Source organism: Bos mutus, chromosome 15 (genome assembly GCF_027580195.1).
Source record: "Bos mutus isolate GX-2022 chromosome 15, NWIPB_WYAK_1.1, whole genome shotgun sequence".
NCBI lineage: Eukaryota > Metazoa > Chordata > Mammalia > Artiodactyla > Bovidae > Bos > Bos mutus.
The window spans coordinates 73,894,958-73,911,116 of NC_091631.1; the positions used below are offsets into that span (position 1 = coordinate 73,894,958).

Here is a 16,159-nt window from a genome sequence, read left to right on the forward strand (position 1 = left end):
TTGTTCTTTGTCCAGGCTTAGCAAGCCCTTGGGGACTTCTGGTGACGGCCAGTAGGGGATCAGCGCCATGTGAGTCCAGCTCTGCACGGCACCCACGAGGCAGCAGGTCAGGGCAGTTAGGAGCACAGCCTCCGGCACAGGACTGTGGGTGTGGGCCCCAGCTTCAAACATGACTAGCCTGGTGAGCACGAACAAGTTGTTCATCTTTTCTATGTCTAATAAAAAGGGAGTAATAATAATTCATACTTTACAGGGCTGTTGTAAGGAGTTGATAACAAAATGCTTAGCACCAAGTACTGAACACATTGAAGTCACAACAAATATCAGGCAACATCTGCTTTTGCAAAGGAGGAAGAGAGGTTCAAGGTCCCATGGCAGGTTAGTGGCAGCTCCAGTGCTGAAAGGGTAGCATCCTCGTCCTCTTTTTATTTATTTATTTATTTATTTTTCCTCGTTCTCTTTTTAGCTCTTCCTAGTTCTTTGGAATTACCTGCCCTTACCACAATAGCTCCTCAGATCCTGAGTGGAAGAAGATGAGAAGGTGATGGCTGAGCAGATATATGTTAATGAGCTACCTTTCTTCCCCTAATTTCTTCCCTGCTTACCCCTTTATAAATGTCCCTTATATCTATACTTCTCTTTCTATTCTCTTACCACCCTCAGTATTTACATTTCATTTACATTTGGTATTTCATAAAAGGATACATTATCTCCAATTAGTTGTCAGCAATTGTTGAATGCTCATAGTTTGATAAATAGAAGTTTAAAACGTGTTTCCTTTAGTTTTTAAAGAAAATATAATTGTGTGAAAGGGCTGTCTTTGACTTCACTGTCTCCTTTGCCTCTATCACAACTGTTGATAATACCAAAAGAAGCAGCTACTCGCTGCGCCGGGGCACAGGCGCTACACCCCTCATCAGGACAGCACGGAGTCAGGTGGAGCCGACGTCACCTTGCACGGTGTCTGGGGCTCTCCTGCTCTGCACCTTGCCTATCGCTCCTGGGTCAATGCCTACTGATTCCACTTTGGTTTACTTTTTGGTAATAATAAAAACACAGTAAATAATCAGCAAGTCTTAAGAAAAAAGAATCAATCAAAACAGGTAACAATTAAAAATACCTCTGATTGTTTCCAAGCCTTAATCCATTGTACATATTTTTGATTCCCCCTCCTAAATATAGTAACTGCCTTTTATTGAGTGCTCACAAGTTTGGCACATGACTTACCCAGTGTCACCTGATCAGTAGGAAGCATGACCAGAATTCAAACCAACTTAGCCTAAGGCTAAAGCCTAGATTTCTGGGTTTTCCTCTCACTTGCTTTGAAAAGTAGATGCCCATCTATTGTTGAAGATTTAGTTCAGCTGTTTCTAACTTTTTAAAAATTGGAAACAATCCAGATGTTCATTTGTTTGGGACTGGTTAAATAAGTAAGGATAGATCTATACACTGGGATGATATACACATGTATTAAATAAAGATGAAAATTAAAGTTCATTGACATGGAAAAAATGAGAGATAATTGAGTGAAAAAGTTTGCAAATCAGCACATCTAGCACATTACAAAGTCTTACTTTTGTGGATATCCCTGTCTCCCTCCCATATTTATGATAAATCTCTACCCAGAGAAAAAGTCTGGAAGGATATTCAACAACATGTTTAGCAATATGATTACTCTGTGTTATGGGCTGAACGTCTGTGTCTTCGCATGGTTCATCGTAACCCCCAGTGTAATGGGACCAGTGGGAGGTGATTAGGGCTTGATAAGGTCATGAGGGCGGGCCTGATGGAATTAGTGTGCTTTTATAGAAAGAGACACCAGAGCTTTTCTCTGTCTGTCTAAATACACCCACAGCACACAGATGGCAGTGCTGTTTGGGTGTTTCTTTCCCTCATCTAACCTTGAGGTGTGCAAAGGCCAGGGGACTGTTGATCTGTCTTTCCAGGCCCAGGTACTGTGATGGGGTTAGCACCCTACATCTGTTCAACACACACTCTTTTCCAATGAAGAAAAAGAACAAGTAATGTCACACATGCTTATGCCTAAGCTACCTCTGCCTATTCTGATGTGGTTGAATTCTGTCCCCAGTAAATGGAGGAGTGGAAGTGAGAGTTGGGAGGTTTCTTTTTGTCCAAGGAGAGAAGTAATTACAGAGTAACTGGTAGCCATGTTCCCAGAGACAGCACAGTAGGAGGGAAAGAGGAACAATGCAACTTTAATTCATGAGCTTTCCAACAAGTCTTCATGCTTAACCTTGGTCACTGTCTACTCGTACCCACGGGGCTCCCAGCTGTGGCTGGCGAGTCCCTCCAGCTCGGCCTTGCTCACCACTTCCCCCAGTCTCACTCAAGCACAATGGTTGGAGCTTTATTACTTTGTTTTTATCAGTGATAGAAAATAATAAAACTATCCAAAACACGGACATCTGTCCAGGTGTTACTACCCACACCAACTATTCTCATGAAGCAGATTGCTCTCTTCTCTATCAAGCCATTTAGGCCTAGTAATAGTTACTATTGGTATTAGTCAACTGCACTTAGCATTCATTCATGTCTGCACACCTGCATTTTAAAAATGCATATTATTTATATGGTCTGGGTTTATTCTTCATAACTATAAACAGGACACCTTTCAAACGGGCAGCTTATTTAAAGCTTTACTCTTTATTTCAGCCTCACTTACTATCAGAAGCCTACAGCTCGTAGACAGGCCTTCCCTTAAAGGATTTTTCTCCAAAGATTGAATTATCAAAATTGCTAACACATTGTATACTAATGCCTGCACCTGATTAATAAGACTCACTGCCACTTTCTTAGCAGCTGCCCAAAGTATTCAAATGATTTTTCTTCATGTGTCTAGAAGAATCTCGTTTTTTGACTCTAATTTTAATAAATGAAAATAATCCTCTCCTAAATGATTCTATTAAACGTCTTTGAATCAGAAGCATTTTCACTAGAATTTTTACTTCCAACAAGATTACTCCAATAACTATTGACATATAACTCTGCCCTACCACCTAAAATGAGCAGCTTTGCTCTAACTCTCTCAGGTTTTATTCTAGTACTTGAATTTAACTTTATAACACAAAACCTAAAATTTAATTCCCCTTTGTGTGTTAGTTGCTTACTGGTATATGACTCTTTGGGACCCCTCAGACAGTAGCTACCAGGCTTCTCTGTCCACGGTTTTCTCCAGGCAAGAATACTGGAGTGGGTTGCCGGTCCCTTCTCCAGGGGATCTTCCCGACCCAGGGATCAAACCCAGATCTACTGCACTGTAGGTTTCTTTACCGACTGAGTCCCCAGGGAAGCACCTGGATGAATTTTTCAACCTTTTCAGATTTTTCCAGTTCTCACTCACTGGCTGTCACCATCCATCCACCTTTCAGCAAGCCAAAAGTATTATTACACTTAATTTGGCTATAAAAATGTATTACCAAAGCCTACTTCCTATCTTCAAATAAACAAAAAGTTTTAATTCTCTCCCTTTCCCTTATTACACTAATGTTAAACTTATGTCTACTTAATTTCCATGAGTAATCTCCATAACAACAAAATTACTAAAAAATAAAGATCAACCACCAACCACCACTCATCATAGCCATATCTGCAGCTATTCCTATAGTATCTTCACTAAAAATCCAGCATCTCCAGTATCATAAATTACTCAGTCTCCTATGCCATAAAAGTCAAATACCAATGCCATCTCATTGTTTTTACAAATCACAGAACTACTGAAACTTCTATTAATAAGCCCAAAAGAAACATTCCTAAAACGACAATAATGAAACTCAAATATCAGGGTATTCTTTTAGTAGCTATAGCTGTGGTATAACAAGAAGTCACCAATATTCCCTCTCTTTCTGCACTTTTTGACAACTGACAGTTGAAAAGAGGCCTTGAGAAACAGGGGTTTAGGAAGAATACTAAGTTTAGAACTCTCCACCCATCTACCTATGCACCTGATTATTCATCTGTGAATCCATCCATCCATGCACAACCTATCTGTCCATCTTTCCATCTACCCAACCCTCTTTAACAAATATTTATTGAGAATATACTATGGACTCCCAGTAGGGATACAGAAGTGAATAAAGTAGAAATCAGAGAAATCTGGGCTGATGTCATAACTCAGTCACTTCATACAACTGTGTTACCTTGTAAAGTTTTGTGTTCTCTTGAGCTTCTGTCTTCATCTGTAAATTTTGGATTCTAACTCTGCTTCACAGTGAAAAGGATTAGAAGAAATACTGGACTTATATAGAAAACAGCCCAGTGGCAAGAGCATTGTAGGTACCCCCCAAACAGTAGCTTTGGCAATTCTGTGTCTCCCCAAAGACTCCTGCCTCCCATCCGATTATCAAACAGGACAGCACTTCTGCACGATCGTCACCCACGGCAGCGACAAGGTCGTCTCTGACAACATGTACCTGGGCGCGCGGCTGAGGCCTGGTGAGAGCTGGGGGCACGTGTCAGGCTTACCGGTCCCTGAAGAGCAGGAGCTCCTTCCCCAGCATCGTCACAGCATCGAAGGATAAGTTGGAGTCACAGAGGTCAGGGATGGACGGATTATGAGGGGGGCCGTGGGGTGCAGTGGGCTTCCCTGAGAATGCTCTCCGAGGTCCTAGGATTCAAAGTGACTTGGTCAAAATGGTACCAGGAATACAGTCTGTACACTTCTGCTCCAGGGACTCACTTCCAGTGCATATTACAAGATCACAAACAGCGTGGCTGTCGATGACATGAGGACCTGGGTTTGAATCCTGGCTTCATTAGTTTCTGACTCCTATGATGGTGGTTCAGTCGCTAAGTCGTGTCTGACTATGGTGACCCCATGGACTGTAGCCCACTAGGCTCCTTGGTCTATGGGATTTTCCAGGCAAGAATACTGGAGTAGGTTGCCATTTCCTTCTCCAAGGGACCTTCCCAACCCAGGAATCGAACCGAGGTCACCTGCATTACAGGCAGATTCTTTACCAACTGAGCTACGAGGGAAGACTCATGTGATTCAGATGAATAATTCAATCTCTCTAAGCCTCCATTTCCTCATAGTAAAATGGGGGAAGGCAATAAAGGTACCTATCTCAGAAGGTTTCTGTGAGAATTAAATAATGCCTGAAGAGCACTTTTAGTGGAGTGCTTAACACATAATAAAAGTTCCCCCCAAATGGCAGCTATTATTTTATTATTATGCAAATTTCTTTGATAGCTATGGGTGTTTCAAATTAGCAATCTATTTTGAAAATTTCCTCTGTGGTTTTCTTTTTTTTTTTTGGTTATAAAGTACTCTTGCTCTCAATAAGATTACATCTTTCTTGTGTGTTTTCTTATTTTTGAACAGCTTCTGGGTGTCCTGCCCTGTGCATAAGCTTTTTCTTAGGTGTCCAGGAGAGGCTGAGCAAATTCTTGGGGCCCTGAGGTACCATGGAGGTGTTTACCATTTAAAGGCATCTTCTGGTAGATCCTCTTGGAACATAGGACCCGGGCCTTGGGGGAAATGCTGTTGAGTTTTCATCTCCTGTTCTGTTCCTGAGGACTGTCTGCCAGCTACTGAGGAGTGAGCTGGGGCTGCCTAAGCCACTGCTCCCGGCAGGTCCCTGTGCTGTATCGAGTCTTGGTACCATAGCTGGGGATCAGGGAAGGAGTGAGGCCAGGGGGTGACGTGGATAAGACCTGGGTGGAGAAGGGTCAGCAATAGGATGAAGATCAGAGGTTGGGGTGAGGCTTTGGGAAAAGATCAGAAAGTGGAAACTGGTCGGATCAGAAACACGCTGCCAGTTTTTGAACACTTCTTAATCCTCCAAGCACTCTGCTGAAGCTCAGGGTGGTAAGGTGGTCAGCAGTAGGTGAGGCTTGTGCCTCTCGGCGATATAAAACCATGTTTCTGTATTTTGTCCACTTGTGGAAAAACAGCCTTGTCAAAATATAAACTTCCTCTCCTGGCTGAGGAACAGTGGCTGTCAGAGTGGTGGTGATGCTCCAGGGCACAAAGACCCATAAAGGGTAGGCACAGATCTGGAGTGGGTTCCTCTTGGGGGCCACAGGAGAATGGCATGACTACCCACTCCGGTATTCTCATCTGGAGAATTCCGTGGACAGAAGCCGCAGTCCATGGGGTCACAAAGAGTCGGACATGACTTAGTGACTGAGCAAGCATTCCCTGATAGCCGCAGGAAGGGTTTTACACTGGAGCCCTAGCTTGTTATATGGAGAGATTCACAGTTTTTTTTTTTTTCCTGTCACTCAAGAGAGAAGCAGAACTGGCATAGACCCCACTCTGAAGGGAAACAGCTGGCTGAACACTTCTTGGGATGAAATTTGTCTTTTTTGTGCCTCAGGTGAAATCTGACTGCAGCTGTGTGTACCTAAGTCTAAACAACAGATGAACTGGCCAGATGTGGGAAGGCAGGAGGAGCTGGGTTCTACAGGCCCTTCTCTAGGCTGAGTGGAAGAGCAGGTGTACTTGCAAGTAAATGCTGAATGAGCAGGTTCTGAGGCTTACGGGAAAGGCAGCTTCCTAGATTCTCCAGCATTTTACCCATCAAACAGACAAAATGTCAAGGTCTAGTGATGTTTCAAGATTTCTTCTCATGGATGAATGGACTTGTCTTTCTGTTTAGGAAAATGGGATATAGAGTTCCTAATAATCCTTTATCATCTTTAAAAGAATACTAACATTTCAGATAATTTTGATAATTTGGGATAGTTACTGTCTTTGAGCCTCAGCTTTCTCAACTATAAAATGCAGAAAACATTTTACATCCCTCAGGCTAGTGATGAGGTCATCACATACTGATGACCATGATTTGGAAACTGCAGATTGGCTATATGACTAAATGGTACAGTTATTACCATCATCATTACTATTTTTAGGAAGATAAGGTCCATTCCCTTCTCCAGAGGATCTTCCTGATCCAGGGATCAAACCTGGATTTCCTGCACTGCAGGCAGATTCTTTACTGTCTGAGCCACCAGGGAAGCCCCGAGATAAGGTCACTTATTTGCAAATGGATAAACACTATATATATGAACTATAAAAAAATCCACCCTCTTCCAATATCTAACCCCTGATCAACACTCAAAATACACACAAATGATTGTATTTTCTATGGCCATCGAGGGACCAATATGTTCTGGAGGAAAGACGTAAAATTTAAATATTCATCTTACAAAAGAAAGCAATACCCATATATGGTAAATAAGTTCTTCCTAAGAGGGGATAGTTGGGGCTGCGGTTTCTAGCTTAATCTTCACCTATGCAGGTTAATGGCTGGCAGGATACACTTTGCCATGAAACCAAATGCCTGTCACTTTCAGAGTCTGTAGTCAAAAAAGTGTAGCGATTGTACCGTACAGTGCCTGGATCCCCTTCACATCGTCCTTGGGGAGACGGAACCCATAGGGATTCTGATACTTATAAGTTGGGTACATCAGTGCTGACGGGTCTGTGGAATGAGCCAGGCCCAGTGCATGGCCAAACTCATGAGCAGCAACGGTGAATAAATTGAAACCTAGATGATATGAGAGAGGAAAAGACAGCATCAACACAGAGTTTTATTTTCACTATTTCCTGTCTTCACAGGAGAATTTATGCCAAATCATAGTTTATTCATTTTCTTTTCAGACCTGGGTTATTATAATGTTGGTAGGGTGTTCTGGCCCTTAGCTTTGCTGACTTTAGCCTAGTTCTTCCCTCCTTGGCAAGGAGGGGATTGGGGTAGGGGGTGATGGAAATGTAAATCGATTTATTTTGTTCATGGTCAATGGTGCTCCGTAAAGAAGGGCTTTAGCACTAACAGTGGCTGTAATACCTAGATTTAGTCCATGCATGCTTTACTGGCTCCCTGTCTGCTCTCTTTTATCCACCCATGTTTCACACTGGAGATTTCCAGATGACATGCAGATATTCTAGAAATGTTAACCCATCCCCATTGTACTTCTCAGTAAAGTACTAATTCTTCTTAGGTCATTTCTGAACGTAGCCTATTTCCAAGTACAGGTAAGAAACAAAAAATACTATGCAGTTGAAGAAAAATACTGCTGTGTGTTGCGTAGGGTATTGCTGTTTCTCGAGATTATACCCTGTGAACTAGAGGTCAGACAAATCTACAGCACAACTGAGGGTGGTTCTTTTCCCTTATGGTGTTCCCTTTTGGATTTTTGGCTTACTTGTTTTTCCTAGCCAGCCCCCCTAGTTAAAGGGTGGCTTGGGACGTTGAACCTCAAGGTTTCATGATGGAGGCCCAGAAGAAGGTACAATATTTTCCAGGTTATGGTGAATTGTGCATATATACCATTCGTTCCCATAGTCCACTTCTCAGCATTGTCGAAATGTGTATCTCCTCCCAGGCCTTCTCCAGGTGCAAATGCATGGGCTAGAGTCCCTCGAGGCCCATCAAATGGATAGGAATCCCCGTGATCTAGACATATGGGGCAAAATGCCAACAGGATTTAGTCCTTCTAGCAAATTTTGAGGGGTACATAATATCACAGGGAATGGATAACTTTTTGAATAGCATTGGTATTTCTCATACAAATAGATTTACTTTTCAATATTCATTTTTTATAAGAGGAATCTCACATACCAGTGAGTGATCTATTAAAATAATAAAAGCAATATTTTGTATTTTAAAGATAGTAAGCATTAAAAATTAAAAAAAATGTTCTTTCGTTATTGTATTTGTTGCACTATTAACTGGCACATGGCCTACTATAGACTATGACCATGCTGCAGATTACAAAACGAGAGAGGCAGATGGTTATTCAGCCACCATCTTATCCACTCACTGGACTGTGAACACATGTTGGCAGAGTGATTTCAATGTATTATTTAGGGGGTGGCAGTGAGGGAGGGACAAATTAGGAGTTTGGGATTAACATATACACATTTCTATGTATAAAATAGGTAACTGACAATGAACTACTATATCACACAGGGAACTATACTCAACATTTTTGAGTATAGTATAATAACCTATAAGGGGGAAAAATCTGAAAAAGAACATATATATATATATATGAATTACTTTGCTGTACAACTAAAACTAACACAACATTGTATATCATGTATATGTAAAAAAAATTGCTAAAAAAAAACAAAACAAAAATACGATCTGGCTAAGACGATGATAGTAAATTGGACAAGCGTGTGCTTTCTGTTTGTATAGCCCAATATATTTTAAGGACATGTCAAAACAAGAAAGAAAATTTCTCTGTAATTTTATTATACTTTCATGCATAAAACTCCTGAAAGCAACAGAAGTATTTATAAAATTGCAGCTTTTAAAGCTTAATAGGCTTTTGTTTTAGTATCTATATTTACTTAAAAGTTCATTACAAAATAATAGGAAAGGAGGAAGAATAAAATGAAGGATATTATAGAATACATTTCACAGATTTTCAGGATTTTTGTGAGAATACCTTGTTTTATTTAAAACCAACAAAACAAAGTTCTGGTGTGCCATTCCCCAAGTTTCAGGGCTGCTACTGCTGCTAAGTCACTTCAGTCGTGTCCGACTCTGTGTGACCCCATAGACGGCAGCCCACCAGGCTCCCCCGTCCCTGGGATTCTCCAGGCAAGAACACTGGAGTGGGTTGCCATTTCCTTCTCCGATGCATAAAAGTGAAAAGTGAAAGGGAATTCGCTCAGTCGTGTCCGACTCTTAGCGACCCCATGGACTGCAGCCTACCAGGCTCCTCCGCCCATGGGATTTTCCAGGCAAGAGTACTGGAGTGGGGTGCCATTGCCTTCTCCGCAAGTTTCAGGGCAGTGTTGTTTAATCAGTACATGCCCTGAGGTCCTGGTTAAATGGCAGCAGAGTGCCCAGTCCACTTGTTTTAGGGAACAGAGCCAGCTTGAAAGATCAAGAGAGAGCCAGATGTTAACTCTGTCACCCCCAAATCTGCCCAAGCCACACCACCCTGCTGCTTCCCTGGGGGTGGTCTTGACCCTGTGGGAGGGTCGAGACCTACCATGGGCCAGTCACCCCAGGGCCACCTCTGAAGGGCTCCGGCTCAGGACTTGCTTGGTCCTCTCTCCCAGCTTCTATGCATGTCTCTCCCCAGTGACATCAGATTAAAATCAGGATAAAGACTTTAAAGAGGACACTTAGAAAGGTTATCTGTGGAGGGAAAGAGGTGGGGATACTCACCTTGACTCTGAGAAAGCTGAGAGGGAAAGGACTTAAACGGCCTTTCCTTCATTTACTTCTAGACCCGTTTCTCTGAAACAGGGGCAAGTGAGGGACGGAGTGTTGCAGGCTGGTGGCAGGCCTGGCAACTCCACCAACAGGCGTCTGAAGTGTGGGCCAGACAGCAGCGGCAGCCGCCCTCCTAACCTCCACTGCCCAGGAAAGCTGCAGGAGCTCTGTGGGACTGACCCTTAGAGAGGATTCAGAGGGGCAGATCCTTGGCTAATATGAAGGGGAGTGATGGACACCATCATGGGGCTGGGGTGAGGTCAGAGGGCCTCCCAGCCATAGAGGAGCTAAACCTGACAGAACTCGTCCCTGACGGGGCAATGCCACAGCGAAAATGGGCTATGCCAAGTCCATTCTGTAGCTCAGCATGTGGAGAACTCCCCTGGCTCTGTTTTCTGACTAAATAAAGGTCATGACTTTGCCGTTATCTTGGCCTCTGCCCTTCACAGTTCTGAGAAGGAGCGTGCTGGTCACATGGATTAAACATTGTATGAGGAAAAGTACTGAAATATTTTTTCTCTGGAGTAATAGACAAAATCCAGGAAGCACCACAGTACCTCCGGTTTCAAAAGAGATCATAATGTCTGCTTCGCCCGCATTGATTCTGACAAAGTTCAGAGGGACGGCGCTGCTCCAGGCCCGCAGGGCCATCTCCATGGCTCTGTCCACTTCCGCAGGGGTCATGGAAGGGGTGTATTTGGATATTCTGTCAATACAGAAGCAACACGTTTTCCTTTTAACAAGTGGTCCTAAGTGAGGAAAGTGAAAGTTATGTCTAGTTCATATTGAAAATAAAAATAGTGATAAAAATAGTGACCATAAATCTACAATTTATAGGTTTTTCTCCAAATTAATAATTCTTATTTTGCTTTCATCTTTATTACATTACTGAAACATGCTAACTTAAGAAAAATGAAGGGGGTGAAATGAAAAATTTGAGATTTCTGATGCTGAAACAGTTTGACTTTTGTTGTTATTATACATCACTAATTGGAAAGAATAATACCTGTGTAACTTTATGAGTAGCTAGAAGTCCATTTTTTCTAAAGCGGTTTTAATTGAGAAGGAATCTTTTTCCCCTAAAGAGACCAAAATTTTTCAATTGTAAAAAATAAAGACAAAGAGTTTTGAGGTTTTGCAAATTCTTACTCAAAGACAAGCAGGTTTTCCCCAGGGCCATGGGGGAATGTTTTTTCTTAAAATAATGTACATCTTAAAAGAGGAAGTGCTAGCTTGTCACAAGGATGCTCACTTGGGCTGAAAAAGGCTCAAGTCTTTCTTTCATCAAGTCCTGCTCTGACAATGACATTGGAAGGAAAAGTATAGAGCTTTTTGGATACAGTGGGTAGAGACAGTTGGTGTTTTTCTAGGACGTGCCACTCTGGAACCCAAGCGCTGCGGATTCTAAGCTGCCATAAAGGAAGGGTGGAAGAAAGGAATTGAAACCTGGGGGAACTTGGGCTCAGGTTGAATAGTGGGGGCGAGTTAGAAGTGAATTCTGTAAATGCCCACCTTGAGAGCCAGACACATACTCTGCCTTCTCCAGGTCCTAGCCCTGGCCCTTGCACATAATAGGTGCTGAGCAAACACTTGCTAAATGGATGAACTAATGAATAAAAGCTAGTGTTTTTTAGGGCCTACTCAGTTGTTCTCAAAGTTTAAGACCTGTGATAACAACTCAGAAAGCTTGTTAAACACACAAGCGCGATCAAGAAATTTGCATTTTAACAAGTGTCCCAGGCTATTCTGATGCAGGTGGTGCAGTCTCAGCCAGAAATCAACAGTAGTTGTCCCAGAGGCCCCAAAGGAAGGGACCGTGTCCCACAGAGAGGAGGGGAAATAGCCAAACCCAGCAACTGAGAGGGAAGGAATAAGATCTCTCACTCCAGGAATTGGGTCCAAGAGGAGGGAGCTAGAGTGTCCAGAGGGGGAACCAGGACTCTTAAAGGGACCAGTTAGTGTTTTCCGAATTTGCCACTCCCACAGCATAATATGAATCTGTGATTTGTCATGGCTTTGTATAGTTAGCATCCCCAAATTCTCTCATATTGTAGATAAGTTATCCATCCCCACATAGTGGCCTGTGAGTGCTGGGCTGGAGAAAACAGGCATGGAGAAGGGGTGGACCAGAAGGGAAGAGCACGTGGACAGAGGTCCTTGCCAAGAGGGTCTAGAGATGGATACAGCAGCAGAGATGACAGCCGACGTTCTGGGAACACACGCTAAGGGCTGGACCGGTTCCAGGCACTTTTCAATGTGGAATGCCCACTAACCCTCACAGCTACCTTCAGAGGTAATAGTATCACTCTATGTTTCATGCGTAGTCAGGAACTGAGCCCAGTTCTTCATGGCTCCAAAGTTTATGCACATAAGCACTAGGCTATATTTCATCTTTTTCAGTCCTCTGCGTGCTAAGTTGCTTCAGTCTGTCCTACTCTGTGGGACCCTATGGACTGTAGCCCACCAGGCTCCTCTGTCCATGGGATTCTCCAGGCAAGAAGACTGGGGTGGGTTGCCATGCCCTCCTCCAGGGATATTCTCAACTTAGGGACTGAGCCCCCATCTCTTACGTCTACCTGCTTTGGCAGAAGGGCTCTTTACCACTGCCACCACCTGGGGAGCCCTTTCAGTCCTCTGTGTGTATGTCAGTCGCTCAGTCCTGTCCAAGTCTCTGTGACCTACAGTCTCTGTGAACTATAGCCCAGCAGGCTTCTCTGTCCATGGAAATCTCCAGGCAAGAATACTGGAGTGGATTGCCGTTCCCTTCCTCCAAAGGCTCTTCCTGACCCAGGGATCGAACCCTGGTCTCCTGCATCGCAGGCACATTCTTTACCGTTTGAGCTACAGGGAAATCCTTTCAGTCCTCTGGGCTATGTTGAAAGAAGTTATTCTGAGATCCAGTAGCTTCACAGAGCTAAGGTAGTCTCTAGTTTCTTTTTTTTTCTTTTTTGGAGAAGGGGAGGGGAGGAGAAGGTGAGCTGTTCAGGAGGAAGTGGATGGTCAGTGTGGGTGTGTTGAGGGGTTTTGGGGACTGCCCAGAGAATATTACCACAAGAATACTATACTTCAAATCCCAAGTTAGCTTGTCTTTGCTGTGCGTAATCACAGACTATGGCTTCCCAGGTGGCGCTAGTGGTAAAGAATCCGCCAGCCAATGCAGGAGACAAAAGAGAAGTGGGTTTGATCCCTGCGTCGGGAAGATCCCCGGGAGAAGGGCGTGGAAACCACTATTCTTGCCTAGACAATCCCATGGCTAGAGGAACCTGGTGGGCTATAGTCCATGGGGTTGCAAGGAGTCGGACACAACTGAAGTGATTTAGCATGAACGTAATCATAGACGATGTGCTAGGAAATGTTTACAAAACTGGAAATGTTTAGGAAAGTTTACAGTTTAGGAAAACTTCCTATGACACAGTTTAGGAGATGATGGGAAAGATTTCATGAGTTTATATAAAAATTTCCTTTCTTACCTCGTAATCTCGTGGGTGCTCTGTTTCTTTTAGGTGTTTTTTTTTTTTTCCCCCAAGAAAGATCTTTGAGGCATTTTTAAACTGAGGCAGAAACTAATAGCTGTATTCAGAGTGCCACCTTATGGACTCAGAGCCTCATAGCAACTAACAGAGGAATCATCTGATCTCTGCTTGGGTTGGGCCCTCAGCGGTCACAAGGAGTCACCAGAGTGCTGGGGCAGTGTAACAGCTGGCTCTGTAGCCAGCCCCCTCCCCGCGCTGGGTTTGCTGATCACCATGTTAGAAACACTCTTCACTACGGCTAACTTCAGCTACCAGCCTGCCACCAGCGAACCTGGTAGGACTAGATGTTGGGACTAGATGAGCCGCAGCAGGTCATTTCCATCACACAGATAAGACCTGTAACTCACCTCCCCAACAGAACATCGATAACAGTAAAAGGCACTATAATAATTAGGAAGCGCCACGGTCGGTCTATCCGAGGTGGACTGAGTGGGAAGGAAGCCAGCATTGGCCCCGCAAATGGATATGGGCTGCAGGGTTGGAGTTCAGGCCTGAGACCCCAAGCAGAGTGCAGGGTCAGTTCTGGCTGGGTGAGTCCCCTTGGCTGATGCAGAATCCTTGTTCCCCCTCCGGCAGGAAGAAACGGGAGGATGGCGGGGTGGGGCGGTCGGGTGCTGGGTCAGGCACGGATGTCACGGGCCATCCCTGGGTGACCTGGTAGCTCCTCCACATGCTGTCACAGCTCTCTGCTTAGACTTGTGATTCACATCTCTCACCCGGAGCTGCGGCTATTTGCATGTATTTGTCCCCAGAAGGCGAGGGAAAATGATGTACTTACCTTTTACCTCCAGAACTGAATGCCTATGGCAGACATTTAACAAATTGCCAATAAATTATTTTTGGAATTAGTAAAAATTAATTTTTAGGTGAGCTTTACTTCTAATTTAGAAGATTATTTTAAGAAAGCTGGTTGGTACCATCAGGTTTTAAATGTTAGGCAAGATTCATTTTCTATATGGAAAAACGTGTTGTCTCTAAACTGGTAAAATTGTTATACCTAAAGTGGCCACTCATGACAATCTCGAAGTCATGTTTTCTCGTGAATTCTTGTGTCTAAGGAGTAGACCAAAAAAGTTCTCATTCTCTCTTATGATTGGGATGAGTCATGATTTTTATACACATCAGAAGGAAGATACTTTTAAAAGAAAAGAAGGAGAGGGAGGCTATTTCTTTCTGAATTTGGAAAGACTCGATCTCATTACCTGTATGTCAAAGTATTTTTTTTCCATTTGGGTTCACCTGGGAAGAGGCGATAGTTGGCCACGTCGGGAACTCCACAGCGAGGCCTCTTGATCACGTCCATGGTAGCTCGGTCTAACTTCCCGGTGACTCGGAGGCCGAAGAACTCCTGCAGCTCCTTAATCTTTTTAACCGTGGAATTGCCTCCTCTTGCAACCATCTCCCCAATCTGGGGCCCTCCTTTCTTTGTGTAATACTTGTCAAGGTACGCCTGAAACGGAGAGGCAGGCTGACGTCTACAGCACAAGCTCTGAGCAACACTCATGCTCAGGTAAGGCAGGACAGTATTTTGTTATGCTAAAGACAGTCTGCACAGCATTAGCCACTTTTGGAAAAAAAAATTAGATATATTTGCATAGATAAAGCTTAGATAGATAAGTCCAAGTTATTAACAACAATTATCTTTGGGAGGTGGGATTTTAGATTTTTTTATTTGCATGCATTTTGTGCTTTTTCTACAATGAACTGCTATTTTAAGAGGGGAAAAAAATTAGAAAGAAAATAATGTGAACATTTTCCCCACAGCCCATTTACTTGTATTGAAGTCTTTACCAATTTGCAAAGTAAAGACTATCCTATTTCTCTGTAAGCAACTGTTCAGTGTTGCCTTTTCATTGTACCCTATGTGAGATCAGTGAGTTCTTAGCTCTGTGAGGCCTCATAGTGCCGTCTCTCCTTTTATGTGAAGCAGTAGGTGTCAATCTGTTTCCTGGCTGAGACTTTTAAATAATTCAGGTGTGTTGGATATGTGGGGTGTTTTTCAAGGGGCAGGTTTTCTAGGACTGACTCTTTGTCCCTTGAAGCAAATATTAGAAAATTAGTCATAAATATAATGTTTTCATTTGCGTTTAAAGGCTTAAAACCCCTAATATATCACTCAAAACACTCTGTATGAGTTCTTAGGTGAAGTGAATAACATAGTCATGCAAATGCAGGTTTAATGTGTTCTGTTGTCCTAGGAATTTCATCCGCCCAACTTGTTTCAGGAAAACAGAAAGCAGCTAAAGATTTATATCTGTATTTTATTAAACATAAATGTTTATATGTTATAAGGTGTTTGTTGTATATAAATAATATTATTTGTATATCATATGAACTATATTCAGAAACTGTGTTTTATTATGTTCTATATAAACTATGTGTATTATTCATTTTTGTTAAATATATTTATGTATAAATAATAAAATA

General features: G+C 42.9%; 1 protein-coding gene across 1 annotated transcript in view; it reads right to left on the bottom strand.

Annotated features, from left to right (window-relative positions):
• The window catches only part of MMP20 (matrix metallopeptidase 20), a 57,541-nt gene that overhangs the window by 34,195 nt on the left and 7,187 nt on the right, over positions 1–16,159 (bottom strand). Inside the window, exons 2-6 of the mRNA XM_005899511.2 lie at positions 14,935–15,182; positions 10,757–10,905; positions 8,295–8,420; positions 7,350–7,511; positions 4,483–4,624 (exon numbers count right to left, since the gene is read on the bottom strand). Of these exons, the coding sequence (XP_005899573.1) occupies positions 4,483–4,624; positions 7,350–7,511; positions 8,295–8,420; positions 10,757–10,905; positions 14,935–15,182 (827 nt within the window). The remainder of the gene's footprint in view (positions 1–4,482; positions 4,625–7,349; positions 7,512–8,294; positions 8,421–10,756; positions 10,906–14,934; positions 15,183–16,159) is intronic.